The sequence below is a fragment of the Narcine bancroftii genome, chromosome 13 (assembly GCF_036971445.1).
Source record: "Narcine bancroftii isolate sNarBan1 chromosome 13, sNarBan1.hap1, whole genome shotgun sequence".
In the NCBI taxonomy this organism is placed as follows: domain Eukaryota; kingdom Metazoa; phylum Chordata; class Chondrichthyes; order Torpediniformes; family Narcinidae; genus Narcine; species Narcine bancroftii.
Genome location: NC_091481.1, coordinates 29,612,825 through 29,639,670, shown reverse-complemented (window position 1 = coordinate 29,639,670; position 26,846 = coordinate 29,612,825). Strand labels below are relative to the sequence as shown.

Below are 26,846 nucleotides of genomic sequence, written 5' to 3'. Positions count from 1 at the left end.
TTTGGCAAATACTAGAGCGCATCGGATGTCCCCCAAAGTTCCTCAACATGATTATCCAACTGCACGAAAACCAACAAGGTCGGGTCAGATACAGCAATGAGCTCTCTGAACCCTTCTCCATTAACAATGGCGTGAAGCAAGGCTGTGTTCTCGCACCAACCCTCTTTTCAATCTTCTTCAGCATGATGCTGAACCAAGCCATGAAAGACCCCAACAATGAAGACGCTGTTTACATCCGGTACCGCACGGATGGCAGTCTCTTCAATCTGAGGCGCCTGCAAGCTCACACCAAGACACAAGAGAAACTTGTCCGTGAACTACTCTTTGCAGATGATGCCGCTTTAGTTGCCCATTCAGAGCCAGCTCTTCAGCGCTTGACGTCCTGCTTTGCGGAAACTGCCAAAATGTTTGGCCTGGAAGTCAGCCTGAAGAAAACTGAGGTCCTCCATCAGCCAGCTCCCCACCATGACTACCAGCCCCCCCACATCTCCATCGGGCACACAAAACTCAAAACGGTCAACCAGTTTACCTATCTCGGCTGCACCATTTCATCAGATGCAAGGATCGACAATGAGATAGACAACAGACTCGCCAAGGCAAATAGCGCCTTTGGAAGACTACACAAAAGAGTCTGGAAAAACAACCAACTGAAAAACCTCACAAAGATAAGCGTATACAGAGCCGTTGTCATACCCACACTCCTGTTCGGCTCCGAATCATGGGTCCTCTACCGGCACCACCTACGGCTCCTAGAACGCTTCCACCAGCGTTGTCTCCGCTCCATCCTCAACATCCATTGGAGCGCTCACACCCCTAACGTCGAGGTACTCGAGATGGCAGAGGTCGACAGCATCGAGTCCACGCTGCTGAAGATCCAGCTGCGCTGGATGGGTCACGTCTCCAGAATGGAGGACCATCGCCTTCCCAAGATCGTATTATATGGCGAGCTCTCCACTGGCCACCGTGACAGAGGTGCACCAAAGAAAAGGTACAAGGACTGCCTAAAGAAATCTCTTGGTGCCTGCCACATTGACCACCGCCAGTGGGCTGATAACGCCTCAAACCGTGCATCTTGGCGCCTCACAGTTTGGCGGGCAGCAGCCTCCTTTGAAGAAGACCGCAGAGCCCACCTCACTGACAAAAGGCAAAGGAGGAAAAACCCAACACCCAACCCCAACCAACCAATTTTCCCTTGCAACCGCTGCAATCGTGTCTGCCTGTCCCGCATCGGACTGGTCAGCCACAAACGAGCCTGCAGCTGACGTGGACTTTTTACCCCCTCCATAAATCTTCGTCCGCGAAGCCAAGCCAAAGATATTCCTTTTTACATACTTACTCTGTTTAATGGGTCCTGTTCATCATTATTGAAAACTTAATAAAAATATTGAAAAATAACATCAGATTTTATTACAATAAATCAATGCATAGTTCACACAAAGAAACAAGCACATGGACAGCTTTTCCATTAATTAAAAGCATGCGAAAAATGAGCAACATAGTCTTACTACAGATGCTGATCAATGAACTATGTAATCCAGTCGTATCAACTTTAACTCATGTATCCCCCATACTCCCCTTTTTAATTAAATTGCATTACAATCGGCCTCGGAGAGAGGAAACTTGGAACTAGTCAACTCTGCAGATAATTTTAAACAGCATTTTTACTATTTTTTCTAAACTAAAGGGTGAAAACACCTACCAGGATCAATAGGGTTAGTTTATTGATTATTTTATCAAATCAACTACACAAGCCATTGTGCAAGATTTCTTCTTGAATGCACAATCTATTCCAAATCCTTCCCTGATTTACATTCTCCTCCTTGGACCTGACCCCAGCCTACAGCTTTAAAGCATGAAAGAGAGGTCTTCCTAGAGCCAATGTATTCCCAGGATTTTGCTAATACAATTGATAGGTTGGTGCATGTGTATAAGTTAAACTGAGTGCTTTAATTTTTTCCATTTGCTCCAGCCGATCGCCCTTCCACTTGGCAGCTCAACAAGGTGGGGCAAACATATTGGTTACAGCAATGTCCCGCACACATCCCCATAATTTGGGGGCTTATACACTTGCATTATATGAGTGGCCTCACTCTTCCTCATGAGGTGGATGGTGTCAATTTAATGCAAAGACTTAAATAGATAACCTGGACTGATACTTCAGTGCATTGCAGAGGAAGATCTGGACTGTTTTGGTACACTGTCTTTCTGTCTTTCACAATACTCTTGCCTCCAACAATCGTGTAACTAATTGGAAGAGGGTGTGGGCAGATCTCGACGGGGCCTCGACCAACATTTAGCCACTGGTCAGCATCCCTGAAACACATAATCTGATCACTATAATATTGCCATGGGACCTTGCAGAGTAGAAGATGAAATCTCCAATTTCTGACGCAAGAGCAGTAACTACTCTTCAAAAGAAATTCATAGGTTGAGATGTGTTGCAAGCATTCTTTAGAAATGGAGCTCAGTGGGAACATACTTCATAACTGGCAAAAGTACCAAATACCCACACTTCACGAACAAAAGAAATGTAGACATATTTGAATAATTAAATTAGTAGCATTCAAAATGTCACACAGTATTTTGTGGTTTTCAGTCATCAACATGTCATATAAAAGAAATTACTTTTCATTTTGTGGCCATGAATTCACCTCTTTCACCAACTGCAGGCACACAAGGTGCTGAAAGCAGAATTAGCATTCAATTAACATTTTATTTTCAGAAAGGAAAAGAAAACAGGGGAGTGAGCAGTGTAAAATACACATGTCCATTTGGCAAACTTCTTTTTAAGTAAAACATTTCCTCCAATTTGGCTATCAGTTGATTTCCATCTGGTTTGAAATTTTATGCATGATCTTTTATTAAATTGGAAGTATTCTTTTGAGCTGTCCTCCTACTTCTTAAGTTTATAAGAAGTCCTCGGGTATATGTTATCTATAAAAGCTGACCAAATAACCTTTCTCATCCTGGCCATGGACTCATTCATCACAAAGGAAAATGCATGGCTTAAAGAACTCCAAACCCACTGACCTTTTCACAGGGTGTTAGTGATTGGTTCCTTTCCTTGATGAGTGTGTTCTTTTTACTCAACGTTCTGAAACTTATTCTCAGCTAGTTCATTCTCATCACACTTGAAATTACTGTTCATACTAAAGCAGCATTCTAGACTCTTTATACATTTTCTTTGCAGTTGAAGTTTTGGAAAGCATGCTTTTGTAAAAGCTTTCAAGCCATCTTCAATGTCTCCCTTCTCCCACTCCTCGCTTATGGAACAGATTCTTCCTGAGGACAAAGTTATGACAATTCATGAATTAGCAAGCAACTTTTACAAATCCTGCCAATTATCTTCACGAGTTTAAACTGAAAATGGGAAAATTATAAATTTTATGCTAAGTGGAGAACTGACCATGCAAGAGTTGGGATAACCTCAATCAGAAATGAGATGGGCCCAACGAGAGACTGAGGGACATACAACAGTCCTGATTTTCTCACTACTCTTCTATCCTTGGACTGTAGAATCAACATTAACTTTTTCACATTTCCTTACATCATGAGGCCATTCAACCCATCCCAAGTCTCAGCTATCCCATCAGCCCCATTATTTCCCAATAACCCAGTCTTTCTTGTATTTTGTCAGCTCCCACCTAATTCTCCTGCCACCCACCCAAATATATTAGGGGTACTTCACAGTGTTCAAGCAAACTGCAGGTTTTTGGGTCGTGGATGGAAACCCATGTGGGACAACTTGCAAACTCCACACAACAGCACCCTGGATTGTCTGAGTTGCTGGAACTCTGAAGTAGCAGCAAGTTTGCTGCCTCGCCACTCGATTACGTTCCCCTGCTCTATCCTCTAGTACATTCTTTGGCTTGGCTTCGCGGACGAAGATTTATGGAGGGGGTAAAAAGTCCACGTCAGCTGTAGGCTCGTTTGTGGCTGACAAGTCCGATGCGGTACAGGCAGACACGATTGCAGCGGTTGCAGGGGAAAATTGGTTGGTTGGGGTTGGGTGTTGGGTTTTTCCTCCTTTGCCTTAGTACATTAGAGGATAAACAACAGTGCAAAAATGTGCATAATCAAGCAAAGAATTTTCTTTGTAAATCTCTTCTTTAGAATCCTTTAACGAAACCTTGACAAAATGTTAACTATCAGATTATATAAGGAAGAGTGCAACCCCACTGCTGCACTTGTCAGAATGCTTTCAGTGTGATAATAAATAAATAAACTGAATACCGATGTTTTATTGTGAATCAAACTGTAAACTTTGTCAATCTTTGTTGCAGCACAAGCCAATCTAATTATCTGATAAACCAGATATTTTGGAAAGAAGTCTGATGAAGTAAATCTTACCTTCTAATAGAATGAATCAATCCACGATAAGTGTCTTGGCCTTGGACAGCTTACTCTTCTTCGAGCTAGTAACAGTTTTTGCAGCAGGACGCTTGTTCCCACAATCTTTCTGTTTCGTACCTTTGATTTCTGGGACTTCCGCAGCAGGAGATTTCATCTGGAGTTGGAATACAAATCTATGGAAATCTGCCTTGCTCTTAGAAACAAATATTAAACAAACTAATGCATTTTATTACACAATATTTATTGGCACACTATTGGTCTTTGAATTGGCGGATGTCATAATTATGATTCAGAGCAAAACAAGTCAATATACTCAGAAACCAGAGACTCATTAAAGAGAGGAAAAAGCAAAAGCTCCTTCTGATACAAACTGGGTTATTTATCCAGAGATTCAGTGAATGGGGATAGTCACATGTCAATTCTGAACTTGAAATCAATTTCAGTCAACTTACAGTAGTATGGTCATTACCAAGTCTCCACCCACATGTCTGCACATGTGGCCTTTTATATTATTTGCATAATGTTAAAATAAATTCTTTACTGCCCCATCATAAAATGAAGTACAAAGACCTAACAATGTCTCATCAATTAAATCAAATACTAAGTGATCAATTAATTCAACAGCATGTCTCCAGGATTCTCAATATTTTAATGTTTTAAGTTTAATTGTCAAGAATGACATAGTAGAACCTCGACATGCCTGGATGGCTGAATTCAGCAACCTTGGAAACAAAATAGTCGCTCTGATGCCATGGGCCATCTGACCTTCCTCTCCTACTCCCCCTTACATGAGCTGAGGTACACTGCAGTGAGTCATCAAGGTTACATTCGCTTTTTTTTGTTGGTTGGGCTGATGTTTCTCACGTTAAGACTCACTTGCCTCAGTTTGGCCTATCTTCCGAATATACTGGTAAATGCTTTTTGTGGCAGTACCAATGTTCATTTAAATTGTTAAAAATATATGATAAATAGTTGAGATTTTCACACAGATCCTTACTGATCAATGGGTTTCCTCCAACATTCTAATGATGTACGAGGTTGAAAGGTTCATGGGTATAATTGGGTGGCAGGCTCGTGGGCTGGAAGAGCCTGTAACCATCTCTACATTGAATTAAATCCCCATCATCTGCATCTTCAGGCAGTTTCCTAAACAGATTTGCTTCCAATTCCCCAAGTTTCAATTTTTTTTTCCAAAAGAGTGACTTCATTAAATCCCTTCTCAAAGTCATGTTACTTAAGCCACTCATTCAAAACATTCATCAAGAATTACCTGCCTTTTTATAAATCCATGCTGGTTCGCTGTTCAGTCAAAAAAAAAGTTCACCATTTATATCCTTAATTATAGATTTCAGAATGTCCCTAGACTCACTGGTCGATAATTTTCTTGGGTTTCCTCCATGGACATTTTACACGAGTAAATAATCTTTCATTCACAATTCTTTCAATGAGCTACATAGCTGTTTGGAGGTGACAACCAAGCTCCCACAGTGTAAGGAGTTTGCAGAAAAACCCAAGAACATATACAAGGGAAGAGGTTTTAGGATTCTGGCATGTCATGTGCTCCAAGCTTAAGCCATCTTTCAGATACTCTCAAAAAAAGGTTCCCTAAAGCAAGAGAACATGGAAGATTATATCTGAGGCATCTGTAATGTTCTGATCTACAAATCCTGGTTTTAAAGCAATTCTTCCAATAATTACCTTGCTCGTTCTCGTCCGCAGATACATGGAAACAACATGCTTATTGCTACTCAGTAGATTGGCCTTGGGAGCTGCTTTTAAGTATGAAATGGTTGCAAACGCAGTAAAGCTGAACTCTTCTCTGGAAACCAAAAAAATGGCACAAATGTAATGGGCAAAATGACCACAATGCAAATTTAACTCAGGGGTCCCCAAACCTTTTAGACCGTCGACCCCTTCAAGGACTATGTGGTCCCTCATTGACCCCCAAGCATGGAATCCCAGCGCTGGACAGGGGTGTGGGGGAGTGGGGGGGGGGGGGGAAGGGAAGCACTAGGTAGGGTGGTCAAAAGTCTGATTTTAGGCTGGACACTCTGGGTTTTGAGCCCTCTATCCTCCATCCGGCACCACCTTGAGCTGGTATTAATTTATCCTCCATTTGGGGGTATAGGCCATATACCCCCAAATGGAGGACAAATTAAGGGACAGAAATGCCACTCTCCTGTTAAATGCAGTATGCTGGAGTCTGCAGGCTGCGCACAGCCAGCTGGCAGTGCGCGATGAGGGGCATATGTGTCAGCAATGCTCAAAGCGCCGGCTGGCACATGCATGATACAGGGGAAGCATGATGGCAGCACACGAAGATTCATGGCAGGCAAGCCTTCCCCCACCCCAACCCTGCCCCTGTGCTGGTCAGGGAATGTGAGGTGTGAGATGGCGGTGGCTGTGCTAGACCAAGCCGGGGGGTGGTGGGGGAGGTGCTATTTTAAAATCGACCACCGCGCTGTCCTCCCCATTTATTGACTCCTTTTCAACCCCCTGGCATTTAACGACTCCATGAATGGTCCCATTGATCCGTGGGATTTGATATCGACCACTTTGGAGACCCTTAATTTAACTTATAGTGAGCACATGTCAAAGCATCGAGAGAAACCAAATTCACATTTATCCTCTAACCGTACATTTACAACCAAACAAAAAAGTATTTCTCTGGACCACAGTGCACACACATGCACTCAAAATACACAGTAATCACATATATAGAATAAAGATACATAAAGATAGAATTTAAAATAAATATACATACATTTGGAATGATTTACTCAGTTACAGGATATCTATCATTCATCAATCTTATAGCCTGTGGGAAGAAGCTATTTCCCAGGCTGGCTTAGTGCTCCTGTACTTCCTTCCAGAAACTAAGTCTCAGGAAGAAATGGGTGCCTTTGCCATCACCAGGAGGAATTTACTTTAATCCCACTTCTGCATCCATGAAATGCCTCCTGCATTCCATTCCATTCACAAAACCTTGGTCTGGTTTCCTTTTAAATAATATTTAAATAAAACAATCTACGTACCAAAAGGTATGAGATCTTCTCTGAACAATCTCAGGCATTGGCTATATCATGGAAGGAAGCTTTTGCCATTTTTCCTCTGCAAAACCGCTTATAAATTTCAGACCCTCCCTAAAACTTTTCAATGCCTGCCTTAATGCCCTCATTTCCAAGCTTTGCCATTTTTTATTCTAGTGTTTTTTTAATTCTCCTTGTGAATTTATTGATGGACCATTGTACTCACTTCAAGTAATTTTGTAGAAGGAGGTGGACAATCACATCCTCCATTTCATTCCTGGATAGATTTGGAGGCATTACAGAGGTCAGCCTCAGTTTTGAAGGACCCTTCCCATTCCATGCTTCAATTAATTTTAACGGAGTGAGTTTTTCATCAAGTTGTTCGGCATTTTTCAGTATTTTGACCAAATCAAGACAATAACCAGTTATATCAATCTTTTCCGGAGCTGCAAGCCAAAAAAATTGAATAAATTAGCACCAAAATCAATCATTCTTCATTCTGTATTAGTTAATGATTACACCATTGGTTATACATTGGAAGATGTACACATTTAATAAAGATTTGATTCCTCGTGGAAATGTACCTTCAGTTCAACAGCAGCTCCTTTCTAGAAAATAGTTCCCTCTTCCATGTACAAGCAACTTGTACATGGAGAAGAATCCTCTTCAGCACTACTATTCATTCACGGAAATATAAATGGGAATTTGAATCTTCATTGCCAATCAACTTCCAAAATTTATTTAAACAGGCTTCCTCCAGTTCTATGGTGATGGGTGGAGTTGTAGGAATTAAAATGACAATAGTTTTACATATTCAAGCTAGTCTTCACAATAACACCTGAAGCAAGCATTAGTTACCTGGTGAGAGATTGGGTGGTGTTGATGGTCTTGAACATGTCACTGAAGACAAGTACTACAAGAAATTAGGAGGACTAATGGTACATCAGTCCTTATTACAAGAGGGAAAAGAATCTCACGGTTGTATGTGATATCATAGAACACTACAGCACAGTACAGGCTCTTTGGCCCTCAAAGTTGTGCTGAACCATTTATTTATTTTAAAAAGTTATAAACCCTCCCTACCTCGCCTTGAATTGTACAGAACACGTAATGTTACTCAAAATTGTTTTCTGACTGTCTCAAGGCAGACAGTCGCTATTAGGGTGGCATGGTTAGCGTGGCTGGGGTTCGAATCCAGCAGTGTCTGCAAGGAGTTTGCACGCCCTCTCTGTGTACACGTGGACCTCGCCCGGGTGCCCCAGCTTCCCCCCATTATCCAAAATGCACCATCCTTGTTCTCTGACAATAAATTTGAACTTTGATTTTGGGGGAAAAAAAAACTTGCACACGTAATTCTTGTTGTAACCATCGTGCTTTACTTGGACAATTGTGTGCAGTTTTGGTCTTGTTGTGAAAGGACACACTTCTCCTGTGCGAGTAGAGATTGAGTAGAATGACACACGTTTAGAAGAATGAGAGGAGATTTCACTGAAATAGTCAAAGTTCTCAAAGGATTTGACAGGAAAGACATTTCACCTGGCAAAGAAGTCCAGGGAACAGATTCAAAATAAGGGGCTAGCCATTTTAAGACAGGGCTCAAGAGAAATTCCCTCACTCAGAAGCCAGTCAGCCTTTGGAATTTCCCACCTCAGAGGGTCATGGAAGTTCAGTTATTGTGTTCATTCAAAAGTTATCCATTGATTTTTGGACATCAAGGGTGCTGTGCTAGAAACTGGAGCTGACGTTAACGATGATTTTAACGAATGGCAGTGTAGGCTCGTATACATCACCAAATGGTGATTTCCAATGAAACAGAGGCTACAGATGCTGGCATCTTAAGTGAACAAAGTGAGGCAGACTCCGTGAAAATAAATAGTCAGACAACGTTTTGAGTCAGGACCATTTCTATCCATGGATGCTGACTGATCCATTAAGCTTCTCCTGCTCCTATTTCTTGTGCTTGTATGGAGTTACTTGATTCATCTCCTGTCGTGTTCTTTCATTGACTTCAACTGCTCTTTCTCTTTTTACAATCAGCTTTTGTGTCTTGCTGGACTAATTCTCATATGCTCTTCTTCATCAATGCCTCAGTCTTCCTTTACTAAATTTGAGACTTAATGTTTGTCTTTCTGGTTCAGAAAGGACTTACATGCTTCACTGTTGCAGTTGTCACACATCTTGTCACACTTTGTGGATTCCCAGACTTCATCAAAATGTTGTGCTATCTGCTCACGTCTACATCTGGAAACAGGGTAGAATGAGGCACAATAAACATATGATTCACCTCCAGCCACTCAATTGTATAGCATTATTAATGTCACTATGTGGATTATAGCTGGTTACAGCTGTGTGAATATGAATAGTGTACATTGCTATTATCCAGAAATTTAATCAGTGTTATGTAATTGACAATCCATTGTCTCCTGAGTGAAACACAACAATTACCACTCTCAAGTTGTTCTGAACAACTTGGAAAATTCAACTGGGCACTTCTTACATAGAGTTAACATTGTAAAACAATGATGTAAATGTACCATATTTTAAGACTGATTAGCGGCATTCACAGTGTAAATGTACAGTATTAATATACAGACTGCATTAAGACCTCTTCAGTGTGACTATCTTATTATACGAATTGGGTTAAGGCCACGTCATAATGTTAAAGTACAGGTATACTCTGCTTTACAAATACGCGCTTTACACAAATTCACTTTTATGAATAAGCTTGTGTTCACTTTTACAAAAGGATTTTCACTTTTATGAAAAAGTGGCCAGTAGAGCTGTCTGTCACAGGGAGGCCGGCGGGGCAGTCAAAACTCGCTGTCTTCCCAATTCTGCAAAGTGAAACTACACTGTACATAACATTATTTCTACTTTATATTTCTTCTTTATCTTTTCTTTGGCTTGGCTTCACGGATGAAGATTTATGGAGGGGTATGTCCACGTCTGTGCAGGCTCGTTGGTGACTGACAAGTCCGATGCGGGACAGACAGGCATGGTTGCAGCGGTTGCAAGGGAAAATTGGTGGGTTGGGGTTGGGTGTTGGGTTTTTCCTCCTTTGTCTTTTGTCAGTGAGGTGGGCTCTGCGATCTTCTTCAAAGGAGGTTGCTGCCCGCCGAACTGTGAGGCGCCAAGATGCACAGTTGGAGGCGATATCAGCCCACTGGCGGTAGTCAATGTGGCAGGCACCAAGAGATTTCTTTAAGCAGTACCTCTTCTTTGGTGCACCTCTGTCTCGGTGGCCAGTAGCTGTGTATTTATATCATTCCCGCTTTTACTATATGTTAGAGTTATCTGAGGTTTTGTGTGTTATTTAGTATGATTTGGTGGGAGTTTTTTTGGGGTCAGGGAACACAAAAATTTTTCCCATAGTGGTAATCACTTCTTCGTTTTACACCATTTCGGCTTACAAAAGGTTCCATAGGAACCTCTCTAGTTTCGTAAAGCGGTGCATACCTGTATTCACCATAAAACATCTTCAAGAGGAAGTCACTCCATCTTATATTTTTTTCCCTTCTCCCAAAATAACTTGGTGAGATTAGAACAATACGTCTTTTTTTCAATCCTGGTTTCAAAGCTCATTGGAGACTGAGTTTCAATGACATCATCCCAGCAATTGACGCTCAGCTGGGATGAAGTCACTGGCACCATGAGCTTTCTTTAGAGGATATTAGGAGAAACAGATCAATCTACTGTACCTTCTTGAATCCTGGCAATATTCCACTATCTCATAAAGTTTTTGTTGTCCAACATTCTCCATAACTACCATTGAGCTTTGCCTGAAAATATCCATAAATCCGTAGTACAGAATGCAATCAGCTTTGAGGTCATCACGACCTGCAAAACATAAAAAAGAGGTTGATGTAAAGAAGCTACTTTCAAATTAAGGAGGTCTCCATCCTGCTTCGTTGGTACAGTGTACAAGACGGTGACTCTCTTCGTATTTAATCTGGCACAAATTAGCAAAAATCAGACAGGGAAACAACAAGATTGCTCGTTATGTGCAAAGGGCTCAGGCCCGAAATGTTGGTTATGTAACCAAAGGTGCGATTAGTGGAAAGGGATGCCAAGGGGCTCAGGACCAAAACGTTGGTTATGCATCTCTGCTATAACGAACACTTTCATGACCAGCTGAAATTTTTCCAACACATTTGTGTTTTAAAAAATGATTAACCATATAACCATTTACAGCACAGAACAGGCCATATCGGCCCTACTAGTCCATGCCGTAGCAAATCCCCACCCTCCTAGTCCCACTGACCAGCACCCAGTCCATACCCCTCTAGAGATGAGATTATAATCTCATTCATTGACAAAGGCCAAAGAAATACCTTGAATGTTCACTCCTTTTCCCACATGGTTGAGTAGCTTATCAACATTCAGCACTTTTACCAACATTTATTAGGTTTCAAATATTCATCGTGACACCAAAAATCCCCAGAGAAATAGAACACTTTAATCATTGTATAAACTCGACGGGGAGGTTAGAAAAGCAACAAGATTTAATTTAAGTGTTGCTTTCAGGGAGTTCTGGTAAAGCTAACGTTATTAGGCATTGGGGAATAACAATAACAATTCACACAGAAGAAGTTGGTACGGTAAAATACCCCAGACCCAGGCCAATGCTACAGAAAGCAAGCAAGGCAGTGCACAAAAATGCAGGGGAAACTCGGCAGGTTAGGCAACATCCATAGGAAGTAGAACAACAGGTTTACTTTGGTCTAATGTCAAAGCCCTTTTTTTTTTTAATGGCTGACCTGCTTAGCTTCTCCAGCACTTTTAAAAAAAATATATAGTGCATTGTGACAAGAGTTCTTCAGGGCATCATCGGCTAGGTATCCTGTAGCAAGTAACTCACCTTCTAACACCTACACGTGAAGGGCTGCGGTGCAGCGTGAAGGGTTGCTGTGCAGCAAGAAGGGAGGAAAGTTTAGGGGTAGGATTTTTGCTCAGAGTGTTGTGGGTGCATGGAATGCATTGCCAAGGATGCTGGCGGAGGCTGAAACAATAGAGGCATTTAAGAGCCTCTTCGACAGGAAGATGGATGAAAGAAAAATAGAGGGTTATGAGGTAGGTTTTTTTGGTAGGTATATACAAGTCAGCACAACGTCATGGGCTGAAGGACATGTATTTTGCTGGAATGTTCTATGTTCTATGAAGCGTTTCCACCACTTGGAATACAATGAAATATGTGCATGAATGCAGCTTCAACAGCTCTCAAAAAGCATCATCCAGGGTCTAAATCATTGGAACTCCCTCCCCAACATTTGTAGCCTCTTTGAAGGAGTGAGGCAATTCAAGATGGCAGCTAGCTCACCACCGCCAACACAAAGGAATTTAGGAATGAGCAACTGATGAGTCCTCATCAGAAAGGCTTAGATCCCAAATATTAATCGTAAAAGCACGAAAATGCTGGAGGAACTCAGCAGGTTTCATATTGTCCATGGGAGACCTCTGCGTTTCACTCCAAATATTAATTGAGTTCTTTTTAGAGTGCATAGTCTATTGACACATTACTTCCATTTCTGAGACTTGATTAAGATTATTGAAACAAAAATACTGCAGCAAGACATACATTTAGGATAATCACCAGGAAAAAGAAAAAAATTATTGGAAGATGAAATGATTTGCCAGAGAAGCTCCTGCAGGAGACAGCATCAGAGGAGGAGCTGGACAAATATTTGAAGCAACAGATCATCATGCAGGGGTTGAGAAAAAAAGTGATAATTATTTTTTGATTCCATTCATATTTGAACAAAATAATATGTTAATGCCAGGCGATCATTTTGGTGACTATTTAGCCTATCACATTTAGGAATCAGGTCCTTCCTGATACTGCACCTGCCCGCCCACTCTCCTGGTAGTAATTCTCCATGGATTTGCTGAGAGACTGGTGGAACACAAATCTCACGTCAGCTTTGTCAATGCCCATGCCAAATGCCACTGTTGCCACGACAACCTAAGGAAGAAAATATTTGAGAATTAAAATTAAGCCATTTAAAAAATGCATCAACCAAGTTTTAAAAAGCAGGACAGCTCCAATTAAATGGGTTAGGTTAGATGCATTATAATATCTTCACCTATCTATGTCTTTTTAAAATTTAGTCAAAATATTAAGGGAATGAAATACACCTTGGATTTCCTCCGGGTGCTTCAGTGTCCTCCCATCTCCCAAAGACATGTAGGTTGGTAGTTTAATTGGCCATTGTAAAATATCCTCAGTGTGTAGGTGAGTGGCAGAATCTGGGCATAGGGGAAAGTGGTGTGGAAGAATAAAGGGGGATTAGTCAGAATAAGAGCTTGATGGTTGGCACAGTCTCTGTGGGCAGAAGAATCGGTTTCCCTCCTATATGATTCTATAACAGTATTTATTTTACTCAGTAAGCAAACCAATCTCTTAAAAATTGTGGATGTATGAGAGTAGTTTTGACCTTCTCTGCCCAGATGATGTTCAAGTGGAACATCCTGTCTGCCAATTGTAGACTGTGTAAACTCTTTTCATCTCACTGAAATTCACATTGGGCAATCAGTTCATAGATACCAAAGCATGGAAGCAGAAATCTCTCCCATGATATTAACCAGCATATCACTTATTCCTTCTTTCTTCAAAGGGAAACGTGCTAAAGCATCTCCCTCTTCACTGATGTAGCTCTCTGCCATCATTTAATTTTTACAATGGGAATTTGCAGAGGGCATCTTTCTCAAGAGGGTTTGAAATATAAAAGCGGGGATGCAATGTTGAGGTGTTATAAGGCATATGAAAAACCACACGGAGTATTGTGAGCAGTTTTGGTGCTTTCTATAAAAAAGGATGTGCTGAGATTGGAGAGGATCCAGAGGAGGTTCACAAGAATGATTCCTGGAATGAAGGATTATCATATGAAGAGTGCTTGATGGCTCTGGGACTGTTTTTGGTGGAGTTTAGAAGAATGGGGTAGGGAGGGGGGGGAAATCTCATTGAAACCTATTGAATACTGAAAGGCCTGGACATGGAGAAGATGTTTCATATGATGGGAGAGTCTGAGACGAGAGAGCACAGTCTTAAAATGCAAAAACAGAAATGTGGAACAGAGATGACGAGGAAATCTTTACCCAGAGGCTGGTGAAAATATGAAATTGGTTGCTACTGATGAATGTGGAAGCAAAGTCATTGGGCATATTTAAGACAGAGGTAGATAGGTTCTCGATTGGGAAGGGAATCAAGGGTCATGGGAAGAAGGCAGGAGAATGGGGTGGAAAAGATAGTAAATCAGCTATGGTAGAACAGCAGGGCAGATTTTATGAGCTGAATGGCATAATTCTGCTCCTATGCCTTATGGATTTGAGCACACCAGCCCTTCTGTACAGAGCAGCTCCTAGGTTAACGTCGAAGTAAGGACCATCATACCGCAACTGATGGGACAGTGGGTGTAGTAAACCAGGAATGGAAGAGGGGCTTTGAAATCTAAGCCACCAGCTGAACAGTGATGTACAAAAGATTTTTCAGAGACCCACAGAGGGCCTGCATTTGAGCAGAAAATGAAGTCCCACTCTAGACAGAGACTGACACATCAATGCTTTAAGATACTGCCGTGCAACTGAAGGTGGCATCATTCAAATGATCCACAGAGTGCTGGAGGCGAATCTACGGACACTCCCTTTCGCTTCTCCCTCTCTGACTGTAAAAGACGCTTCAGGCAATTTCTGCCGATGGTGAATCTGTCTGCCTTACAGCAGGCAAAAAGAATTTCATGTAATATGACACTGTTTTATTACAAAGACAATAAAAGATATTGAATTTTGAATATGAAGCCCAGCCTAATATTACTTCTATAATAATACCATATTCTGATGTAAGAAAAAGAGCCAATCAAATAAAGCCAAAATAAAAAAGATCACATCTCTCTGTGAGTCGTTACTAGACAGAGCACCTCACCATATTAGTGCTTATACTTCCAAAGTACCCAAAAGACCAAAAAAGCACATGAAACTCCTGAAACACTGCATGTTTCAAAAATTAACAAGGAACAGAAGAATGTTTTGAGAAATCTTTCTCATTTTACCAGACCTTTATTATGTTCAGACTCCAGTCCTTATGGACTTTGCTTTTCATCGTTGCCTCCATATTGGCATGGTAACACCCAGCTGAAATACCCAGTTTTTGTAGGCTCATTGTAACCTGCTCAGTGTCTTTCTGGGAAAAACAATAGATGATTCCTAGGGGCAAAATTAAAATGAAAATTCAGCCTGCAGTACATACCAGTAGAAGTAGAACTTGGAACACAATGTTAGATGAAGTAGCACACAGATCCACAGAAATCAGAAGAGAAAATTAGAGGGGGAGGGGGGGTTACAATTACAATATTTAGATTAGACATTCAGATTGGGGCATGGATATGGATATGGGCCAAACATAGGTAAACATCTTGGTCAGCATGAATGAGTTAGGCAGAAGGGGCTGTTACTGTGCTGAATAAGTATGTCTCTAAAAACATCACCTGGACAATCGATCCAAAGACAAATGTCACCTTAGGACTTTAGAGGCTGGAATGGCAGATTAACCAGACTATTGGATGTTACTCCCATTAATAAACCAACATTTGTTTAGCACAAGTGTGCTGGATAAACTCAGCAGGTCACGCAACATCTAAAGGAAGTGAAAGGCAACCACCATTTTGGGCCTGAGCCCTTCATCGGGGCACCTGGAAAAGCTAGTAGAATAAAAAAGTTGGGGGAGGAGGATAGGAAAGGAGGGAAGCAGGGGAGGAAGCACAGGTTAATAGATAAGAAGTGAATACAGGTGGGAGGGTAGAAGAGAAAGAAGTTGAGAAGTGATAAGGGAAGAGGGCAGAGGATTTGGAAAATCACCTCTTTCATAGTAGAGAGGGAAGAGGTTCTCCAACTCCCATTAACACCCTTGCCCAGTCCTAACCCCTCTGTCTCCTTTCCTCTCGCTCCCCACCCCTTTCCAAAAACATGAATGAAATGCAGAATTTGGCACTCACACACAAGAGGCTTAAACCCCTTCGGAGTACAAACAAGCCTGCAGAAAAACTAACTATACACGTAGATGGTGAAATCTTGAGCAAAGGGGAGCTGGAAGGATTCAGGCAGCACCCAGAGAGAGAAATGGAGAGTCAACTTTTTGTGTTGGGATCCTTTTTGAGACAATAAAGGAAGCCCTACTTTTTATATTATATTTGATGTACAGTAAGTTATTATGGAGAAAAGGAGCTTTTCTAGATGGTGATCTAATTGAGGCTCCCTAAATCCAAATAGTATGCACACTGCTTAGTGATTCACATATTTTCTGCAGCTAGTTCGACGTTACTTCAAAAGAACTTTGGAAGCTAATAGGAATTTTGCCCAGGCTTATTTCCCCCACCACCACCACTCCTTATATTTCCTATCTCCTCTCTCTGCTCACCCCCATCTACCCCTTTGAGCTCTCCTCCCCAGCCTTCAAACCCCCTCCCCCCTCTGGCTTCCCCAGCTCCCCATTCCATCCCACCTAGTTCCTCCCCAACTCCCTCCCTCTTGCGCCCTCCCTTCCACATGCACTTATGACCTCATGTCTGTAAATCCATGCTCCTCCCCCTACCTCTCCCCTGTCTTTTTATTCAGTTGCCTCCATCCATATTGGTCATACCTTGAAAGACTCAGGCCCAAAAGTCTTAATTACCTTTACTATTTAACGTACGCTGTATGACCTGCTGAGTTTCTCCCACAACGTGGTTTTTATTATCAGGAGGTCTGATGTTTCTTAAATGACACTGAGAGAAAAATAAGTCAGGTAAGTAAGGTCGGAATGGGAATTGAGGGTCAGGGACCTTCAAGTACGGTATGAAAGTCTTCTTAAATCAACAGGAAGATTTGCAGAAGAATTAGTTGGAAACAGATTGGACTGTATGATGTTTGGGAATATTTGTGATCTTATTCATCCATGGGCGCCCAGAGAGCATATGAATCTAGTCTGATTTGATGGTTAAGTCCAATATTAAAATAATTACCTGATTTCCCTTTGTAACGTCCGTTGATGATTCTGACCATATCTTCAATGCAGCCTTCAAAACTTGCTGGTTTCTGTCGGATCTGTGAAAATTTTTAACAAAAATTATAAAGTACACTCTGGAGAAAATGAGATGCAGGTCTAATCAGTCTGGATTTCTTTCATCTTTCAAACCCTAAGATATTTTGCACTTTCTCAATGACCCTGTGAGTTACTGCTTCATAACAACAGATTCTTCCTGTCTCGTGTGGACGATTTTCTCGGGCCAACCTTCCTCCTTTCTGTAAACCTAAACAGATAAACATACTCTGTCTATATTCTAATCTGTATGTCTGGAAGTCTGGAAGGCTGGCGGCAAAACTCTGCATGCCAAACTGCATGAGTTTTTCAAGCTTTGTTGGGACCAAGGTAAACTGCCTCAGGATCTTCGTGATGCCACCATCATCACCCTGTACAAAAACAAAGGCGAGAAATCAGACTGCTCAAACTACAGGGGAATCACGTTGCTCTCCATTGCAGGCAAAATCTTCGCTAGGATTCTACTAAATAGAATAATACCTAGTGTCGCCGAGAATATTCTCCCAGAATCACAGTGCGGCTTTCGCGCAAACAGAGGAACCACTGACATGGTCTTTGCCCTCAGACAGCTCCAAGAAAAGTGCAGAGAACAAAACAAAGGACTCTACATCACCTTTGTTGACCTCACCAAAGCCTTCGACACCATGAGCAGGAAAGGGCTTTGGCAAATACTAGAGCGCATCGGATGTCCCCCAAAGTTCCTCAACATGATTATCCAACTGCACGAAAACCAACAAGGTCGGGTCAGATACAGCAATGAGCTCTCTGAACCCTTCTCCATTAACAATGGCGTGAAGCAAGGCTGTGTTCTCGCACCAACCCTCTTTTCAATCTTCTTCAGCATGATGCTGAACCAAGCCATGAAAGACCCCAACAATGAAGACGCTGTTTACATCCGGTACCGCAGGGATGGCAGTCTCTTCAATCTGAGGCGCCTGCAAGCTCACACCAAGACACAAGAGAAAATTGTCCGTGAACTACTCTTTGCAGATGATGCCGCTTTAGTTGCCCATTCAGAGCCAGCTCTTCAGCGCTTGACGTCCTGCTTTGCGGAAACTGCCAAAATGTTTGGCCTGGAAGTCAGCCTGAAGAAAACTGAGGTCCTCCATCAGCCAGCTCCCCACCATGACTACCAGCCCCCCCACATCTCCATCGGGCACACAAAACTCAAAACGGTCAACCAGTTTACCTATCTCGGCTGCACCATTTCATCAGATGCAAGGATCGACAATGAGATAGACATCAGACTCGCCAAGGCAAATAGCGCCTTTGGAAGACTACACAAAAGAGTCTGGAAAAACAACCAACTGAAAAACCTCACAAAGATAAGCGTATACAGGAGTGTGGGTCATACCCACACTCCTGTTCGGCTCCGAATCATGGGTCCTCTACCGGCACCACCTACGGCTCCTAGAACGCTTCCACCAGCGTTGTCTCCGCTCTATCCTCAACATCCATTGGAACGCTTACACCCCTAACGTCGAAGTACTCGAGATGGCAGAGGTCGACAGCATCGAGTCCACGCTGCTGAAGATCCAGCTGCGCTGGATGGGTCACATCTCCAGAATGGAGGACCATCGCCTTCCCAAGATCGTGTTTTATGGCGAGCTCTCCACTGGCCACCGTGACAGAGGTGCACCAAAGAAAAGGTACAAGGACTGCCTAAAGAAATCTCTTGGTGCCTGCCACATTGACCACCGCCAGTGGGCTGATAACGCCTCAAACCGTGCATCTTGGCGCCTCACAGTTTGGCGGGCAGCAACCTCCTTTGAAGAAGACCGCAGAGCCCACCTCACTGACAAAAGGCAAAGGAGGAAAAACCCAACGCCCAACCCCAACCAACCAATTTTCCCTTGCAACCGCTGCAATCGTGTCTGCCTGTCCCGCATCGGACTTGTCAGCTACAAACGAGCCTGCAGCTGACGTGGACTTTTTACCCCCTCCATAAATCTTCGTCCGCGAAGCCAAGCCAAAGAAAATGTCCCTGTCCCCTGCTTCTGGAAGCTTACTGACCTACTACTGAGGCCCAATCTAAGAAAAGTTTGATTTTTAAACATCCATTTTTTTTCCCCTCAAATTCAATGGTCTCATCCTCCTCACCTCCAGAACATTCAGTTCCACTAATTTGGTCACCTACATTCTTTTCATTTAGCCATGAATTGCCAAGTAGTATTCTGATCCCAAAGCTCACGGACTCAGGGGTTTTTTAGCACAGAAACTGACCTTTCAGCTCAAAGTCCATGCCAACCAACTTTTCCAACTAAGCTAGTCCCCTTTGCCTGCATTCACCCATATTGTTGAAATGTATTTTAAACATTATAATTTCCCCCATCTCTACCCATTCCTCTGCCAGCTCATTCCACACACCCATCAACCTCTGTGTGAGAAAGATGTTCTTCAGGTCCCTTTTAAATCTTTTCCCTCTTAACTCACTTTGCTCATTTATTAATTTCTTAAAATGCATCTTTCATTTTTCAAATCACCTGGTTTAACTTTGTTCCATAGGCTCACGGCTAAATTTTGCCCAATGACATCTGTAAAGCATTATGATACATTAATGGGACAAGTGCTGTTCTCTTTTTCTTTCGTCTGGTTCATCCTGGGCCACCTCCCACACTGGATTATCTTTCACTCAGTCACCATGAACAGTTTATGCAGAAAGATGATAACATTAATTTCTTCCTTACTCGAATTGTTGAAAACAGGTGTGAAAGTGGACTGGTGCAGAGTCCTGGTTGGAATGTGTACTATGCAATCAGTAGAAATGGATTAAATCTGCAATGTCACAATTGAACTGGTAAGAAAGTTGTTGAAAGCCATTTTGTCCCATCTCCGTCCATAGTAGCCTGTTATGTTCATCATTTTAACTCTTCAAAGGCATTTTACACCAGATCCCTCCACTCTCGAAAAATAGTTTGACGGCTTACTCCAATACTGGTGGATCAGAAATTAAACACTAAACATATTTTCTCATTCAATGCAGCCTTCAAAACTTGCTGGTTTCTGGTTTCTATTGTGATTGGATTACAAATTATGTGCCAATATCAAAGAGCAAGAAGTGCACGTTCAAGAGGACAGGTTGTGCAAGTCTGTGAACATTGATGGTTAAAGAGACAAAATACACAAGATTGTTGGCTAAAGCTTATCTTACATAAAGTTCTGCCGAGATACAATGTATCAAATAAAATTTTAGTAGCAGTTGAATTGTACTGCTATGATGAAAATTATTGATATAAATATCTTTTTATCTCAGTAGTATATGCTTGAAGAATAAACTCAAGAACCCCTGAGGAAAATATACCTATTCTCACCTTTAAACATATTAAAGTGATTCACAAATCACAAAAGAGCTGTCGGCGGAAACAAGATACAGTCCACCACCTCACAGTCACCTGCCTATTCCATTAGGGATTGTTTTCCCCAGCCCTGGAGGAGTCCATGCATCCCACGTTGGCCTTAGAAATCGTAGAACTGGACCAGAAATGAGCCATCCTTGGGAACTGCCTGGGGGGGGGGGGGAATTCAATTCTCTACTCCCAAAATATGAAGCACGTGGCTGTTGCAATGGATTTGATGTACTGCTCAGGGTCAAATGAAAGCAACAAGTATTACAGAGACTGTGACAGTCACAGTTTGCAGGAGGTTCAATGGTATAATGCATTTTAGTTACCTCGTAAAACAGATTGGGTCTGTTGAAGGAAGCTGTAAATGTAAGGCCCTTGGGAACGCACAGGATTTTCTTCACATCCTCCAGGATGTCATTTGTTGCAGTTGCTGTCAGTCCAATCAGTGGTACATTTGGGAACTGACGTTTGAGGATACCGAGGCTCTTGTAGTCTGGCGAAAAGTGAAATAGTGTTTAAAGAACCATGTCTTTTCACCATTTAGTTATTTCTGAAAATGCATAAGGGTTAAATCATTTGTAAAATACCTGCCTTAAAAATAAAGCTTTTCAAGGAATATAATTCAATATTAATTATTTAAAACTCCCTTGGAAGTTCAAATGAAAAGGTGCAGCACAATTCGTTGCAAATAGCAATATCTCTTTGTTGCGCAATCTTTCAGAGCATGTCAGCATGGGACATGATGTATGCAGGTAACTCGAGTTCATCAGAAGTAAAGCACTGATCAACGAGTTGGCTTCTTATCAAAATCTAATCCACAAGGATTCAATCAGCCACCATTGAATGAGAAAATCTGCAGTTGTTGGAGTCTCGTTCAATACACAAACGTGCTGGAGAATCTCACCAAAGGATGGAGCAACCATTAGGCAATAAAAGGCAATTGCCGTTTCGTGCCTGACTCCTTCACCACTAATCTCATCAACTTGGTTATCCAAGCTGAGGTAAGAACAACATGAAACACACCAGTGTTCCAGCTCGGCTATCGTAACCATCCAGCAGTTTCATGGTCATCATCACTCTTCGACCATGTTTCTGGGTTACTAAGTGAAATGAAGTTTCACAGCTGTCATGTTGAACTTGGGTCGCAGGATTATTGGCCAAGGGCTATGTATAACTGCACGCCTCTGGCACCATACCATCATATTGATGAAATATGTCATTATGAAAAACAAAGGACCAGAGTTCTGTACTTTGCACTACCTAATAGCAAATAAGGGGTGGCTTGGTTAGCATTGCGGTTAGTGCAATGCTCTGAGAGCACCAGTGAACCGTGTTTGAATCTGGGTCTGCTTTCCTCCCACCATTCAAGATGTACCAGATCAATTGGGTGTGATTGGGCTTGCATGGGCTCATGAGCTGAAAGGGCCTGTTTCCGTGCTGCATGTCTAAATTTAAAATTTATAACTTTGTAATTATATTTAAAACTGTCCACCATTATATATTTCTCCCTGTGACAGAGCAGCTTTGGATACTTTTGTCTAGATCAACCCACTGATTAGATTTCCTGGTGAGACTTTGTCAACAGGTTTGGCAAAAATCATTATAACTAATCATCTACCAGGTGATTTTTTATTTTTCACACTGTGAACCACATCAACCAAAATATGTACAAACGTTTCTCATTAAATATACACAGTGGCATTTTCTCCCTTTCTCCCTCCTTCCCTTCCCCCTCCAAAACCAATAAATATTCAACATATATACAATACAATAAAACTATAAAACAATGTCTTCACACAAAGGAAAATAAACAAGAAAAATGCGTCATCTACTTTTACACACTGAAACAAGTCGTTTCTTCTTCTTATCATTTTAGGGGATGGAGGTCCGAGGGAAGCTCTGTTATGTTCCATGTATGGTTCCCAAATTTGTTCAAACAATGTGACTTTATTTTTTAAATTATATGTTATTTTTTCCAATGGAATACATTTATTAATTTCCATGTACCAATCTGTTTGCTAATAATTTCACGATTATCTTATAATCTGAGTTAAGTAGAGATATTGGTCTATATGACCAATATCTATATGGTGTTAGTGGATCCTTCCCCGTATTTGCTATTACTGTAATTATTGCTGTCTTACATGAATCTGGCAGGTTTTGTGTTTCTTCTACCTGGTTCATTACTTCCAGGAGAGGAGGAATTAATAACTCTTTAAATGTTTTATAAAATTCTATTGGAAATCCATCCTCTCTTGGTGTTTTATTGTTCAGCAATTTTTTTTAATATATCCTGTATTTCCTCTATTTCAAATGATTTTATCAGTTTGTTTTGTTCCTTTCAATTTCGGCAGTTCAATTTTAGCTAAAAACTCCTCTATTTTATCATCTTTCCCTCTCGTTCTCAGTTTGGTATAATTTATCATAAAATTCTTTAAAGTTTTCATTAATCTCTGTTGGGTTCTATGTAATTTGTTTGTCCTTTTTCCTTGATGCCAATACAGTTCTTTTAGCTTGTTCTGTTTTAAGTTTTTTCTCCCAGTTCGTAATACTTTTGCTTTGTTTTCATTATGTTCTTCTCCACCTTGTACGTTTGTAATGTTTCGTATTTTATGTTTTTTGTCCGTCAATTCTCTCTTTTTTTATTATATCATCCCTTTTTACTAGTTCCTTTTCTGTACTTACTATCTCCCTTTCCAACTGCTCTATTTCCCGATTATAATCCTTTTTCATCTTAGTTACAAAACTTATTATCTGTCCTCTAATAAAAGCTTTCATTGCGTCCCATAATATAAATTTGTCTTTCACTGATTCTGTGTTTATTTCAAAATATGTTTTAATTTGGCATTCGATAAACTCTCTAAATTCATGCCTTTTAAGTAGCATGGAGTTTGGGTGGGATGTCCTCCAGTTCTATTGCTAATAACAGGGGTGAATGATCTGATAGTGGTCTAGCTTTATACTCGGTATTCCTAACTCTCCCTTGAATATGGGCCAACAACAAAAACACATAAATCCTTGAGTACGTTTTCTGCCTACTCGAATAATATGAATATTCTTTCTCTCTTAGGTGTTGCCTCCTCCATATATTCATAAGTTTCATTTCCTGCATTGATTTAACCATAAATTTGGCTACTTTATTCTTTTTGCTTGTCTTTTGTCCAGTTTTATCCAACACTGGATCCAAATTAAGGTGAAAATCCCCTCCTATCAATATATTTCCTTGTGTGTCTGCAATCTTCAAAAAAATATCCTGCATAAACTTTTGATCCTCCTCGTTAGGTGCATATATATTGAGGAAATTCCAAAATTCTGAGTATATCTGACACTTTATCATTACATACCTCCCTGCTGGATCTATTATTTCCTCCTCTTTTTTGATTGGTACATTTTTGTTAACTAATATGGCTACACCTCTAGCTTTTGAATTATATGATGCTGCCGCTATGTGTCCTATCCAGTCTCTCTTTAATTTGTTACGTTCCACTTCAGATAGATGTGTTTCCTGCACAAATGCTATATCTATTTTTTCTTTCTTCAGTAAATTTAGTAGCCTCTTCCTTTTAATTTGGTTATGTATTCCATTAATGTTTATCATCACATAGTTTAACGTGGCCATCTTATATCTTGTTTACACCTCTTTTTCGCTTCCTCACCACCTTCATCCCCCTTTTTAATCTCTTAGTCTTCACTTTTTAAACTCAATGTACGACAACACATTTAAAACATAAAATACTCCAACAATTCCCACACCCAATAATATACCCCAAATGCTCCCCCTCTCTCTGAGTTGCCCCTTATCCCTTGCCGGGCAAACACAACTCCCCTTTCCATTTGGATTGTGACCTTGCTCGCAAAGCGTCAACTGATTTCGCAGTGACGGTTATTCCCAACCCTCCCCCCAGAAAACACTTCTTTTTTTACACATATAACAAAGTTCTCTCTTTTTTTCCCTTATGAATCGCAAAAAGTTAGGTTGCAGGTGCAGCAGGTTATTAAGAAGGCAAATGGAATGTTGGCCTTCATCGCTAGAGGGATTGAATTCAGGAGTAGGGAGATAATGTTGCAACTCTATAAGGTACTGGTGAGACCGCACCTGGAGTACTGTGTCCAGTTCTGGTCTCCATATTTGAGGAAGGATATACTGGCTTTGGAGACGGTCCAGAGGAGGTTTACTAGGTTGAGCCCTGGGATGAAGGAGTTGACTTATGATGAAAGATTAAATCGTCTAGGATTGTATTCGCTCGAGTTCAGAAGAACGAGAGGAGATCTTATAGAAACATATAGGATTATGAAGGGTATGGATAGGATAGATGTAGGAAGGTTTTTTGAGCTGGCTGGGGAAACTAAAATGAGAGGACACAGTTCAAGATTCGGGAGAGTAGATTTAGGACAGAGATGAGGAAAAATAGTTTTTCCCCAGAGAGTAGTGAATGTTTGGAATTCTCTAACCAGGGAAGTGGTTGAGGCTGCTTCATTAAACATATTTAAAATTCTGTTAGATAAATTTTTACATGATAGAGGAATTAGGGGATATGGGGAGAAGGCAGGTAGGTGGAGTTAGGTCATAAATTAGATCAGCCATGATTGTATTGAATGGCAGAGCAGGCTCGATGGGCAATTTTTGGCCTACTCCTGTTCCTATTTCCTAAGTTCCTTCCTTCCCTTCTCTTTTCCCTTAGTTCTTTTCATATACATTGTTTTTACATCTTTATATATACTTTATCACCATTCTTCATTCTTGTTACATCTCTTCATCTCTCCTTCTGTCCTGCAAACGTTCTGTGAATTCTTGTGCTTCCTCCGGATCCGAGAACAGTCGGTTTTGTTTCCCGGGTATAAATATTTTAAGCACGGCTGGATGTCTTAACATGAATTTATAACCTTTTTTCCATAAAATTGTTTTCGCTGTATTAAACTCCTTCCTCTTCTTTAACAGTTCAAAACTTGTGTCTGGGTAAAAAAATATTTTTTGACCCTTGTATTCCAATGGCTTATGATCTTCTCTAACTTTATTCCTTGCCCGCTCCAGTATATTTTCTCTTGGCGTATATCTCAAAAATTTTACTAAGATGGATCTTGGCTTTTGAGGTGTCTGCAGTTTTGGTGCTAATGCTCTGTGTGCCCTTTCTATTTCCATTTCTTCCTGCATTTCTGTCATTCCCAGGACCATCGGGATCCATCCTTTTATAAATTCCTTCATGTCTGTGCCTTTGTCACCCTCCTTCAGGCCCACTCTTTTTATGTTGTTTCGCCTACTATAATTTTCCAACTCTTGTGTCTCTTTAATTTTTTTGTCACATTCTTCCAATTTTTCTCTTAAGTCATTTACTTCCATTTCTACATTTGTTTCCCGCTCTTCCACATTTTCTACTCTTTTCCCTATTTCTGTCATGACCAGTTCTAAACTTTGCATTTTATCTTCTGCTCTTTTCATTTTTCTTTTAATTGCACTAAATTCTAATGACCACCATTCTTTTAATGATCTCATTTGTTCTTCAAAAAAGGCTTTATCTATATTCTGTCCATCTGTTTTACCTTCTATTTCTCTGTGAAGATCTTGGTCTTCTTCTTCCTCTTCTTATGTGTCTATACCTGTGTTTGAATCTTCTTCTTCTCTTTGTATCTGTGCCTCTTCTATTTTTCCTGATGAGTTGCTTGTATCTCTTTGTCGGGCCTCCTCTTGCTGTTGGTCCTCCCCTCCTGGGCTGCCCGTCTGTCGGGCCTCCTGCTGTTGATCCTCTTGTCGGTCACCCCGCCGTCTTTCTCCCTCGCCTGATTCCTCGCTCCCTCCCCTGCTGCCATCTTCCTCTAGCTGCGCGCCTTGGTGTCGGGCATCCCTCAGCTGGTCGCGCTGTGGCTGTCCGCTCCTCGGCTGAGACCCCCTCCCATCAGTGTTTTCTTTTTCCTTTGATTGCGCACTTTTGTTTGGGTCCAAGAGCCATTTTTGAAGTCCACCGGTCGGGAGGTCACGAATCCGCAGGGCAGGTACCAACCTTGGAGATCGGGTGCTCTTCGCCACCACAGCTCCCTGTTCCTTCATGCAGGTAAGGC

The 26,846-nt window shown here is 41.3% G+C and overlaps 1 protein-coding gene across 4 annotated transcripts in view; it reads right to left on the bottom strand.

Moving 5' to 3' along the window:
- Positions 1-1,384: 1,384 nt before the first annotated feature.
- Positions 1,385-26,846, bottom strand: part of recql (RecQ helicase-like) — a 42,508-nt gene continuing 17,046 nt past the window's right edge. For all 4 annotated transcript variants that reach the window (XM_069909378.1, XM_069909379.1, XM_069909380.1 and 1 more), the window contains 10 exons: positions 21,119-21,285; positions 17,372-17,453; positions 15,430-15,578; positions 13,224-13,341; positions 11,081-11,219; positions 9,532-9,623; positions 7,609-7,828; positions 6,052-6,172; positions 4,351-4,507; positions 1,385-3,282 (listed from right to left, as the gene is read on the bottom strand). In XM_069909378.1, the coding sequence (XP_069765479.1) occupies positions 4,367-4,507; positions 6,052-6,172; positions 7,609-7,828; positions 9,532-9,623; positions 11,081-11,219; positions 13,224-13,341; positions 15,430-15,578; positions 17,372-17,453; positions 21,119-21,285 (1,229 nt within the window). In that variant the 3' untranslated portion in view covers positions 1,385-3,282; positions 4,351-4,366. The remainder of the gene's footprint in view (positions 3,283-4,350; positions 4,508-6,051; positions 6,173-7,608; positions 7,829-9,531; positions 9,624-11,080; positions 11,220-13,223; positions 13,342-15,429; positions 15,579-17,371; positions 17,454-21,118; positions 21,286-26,846) is intronic.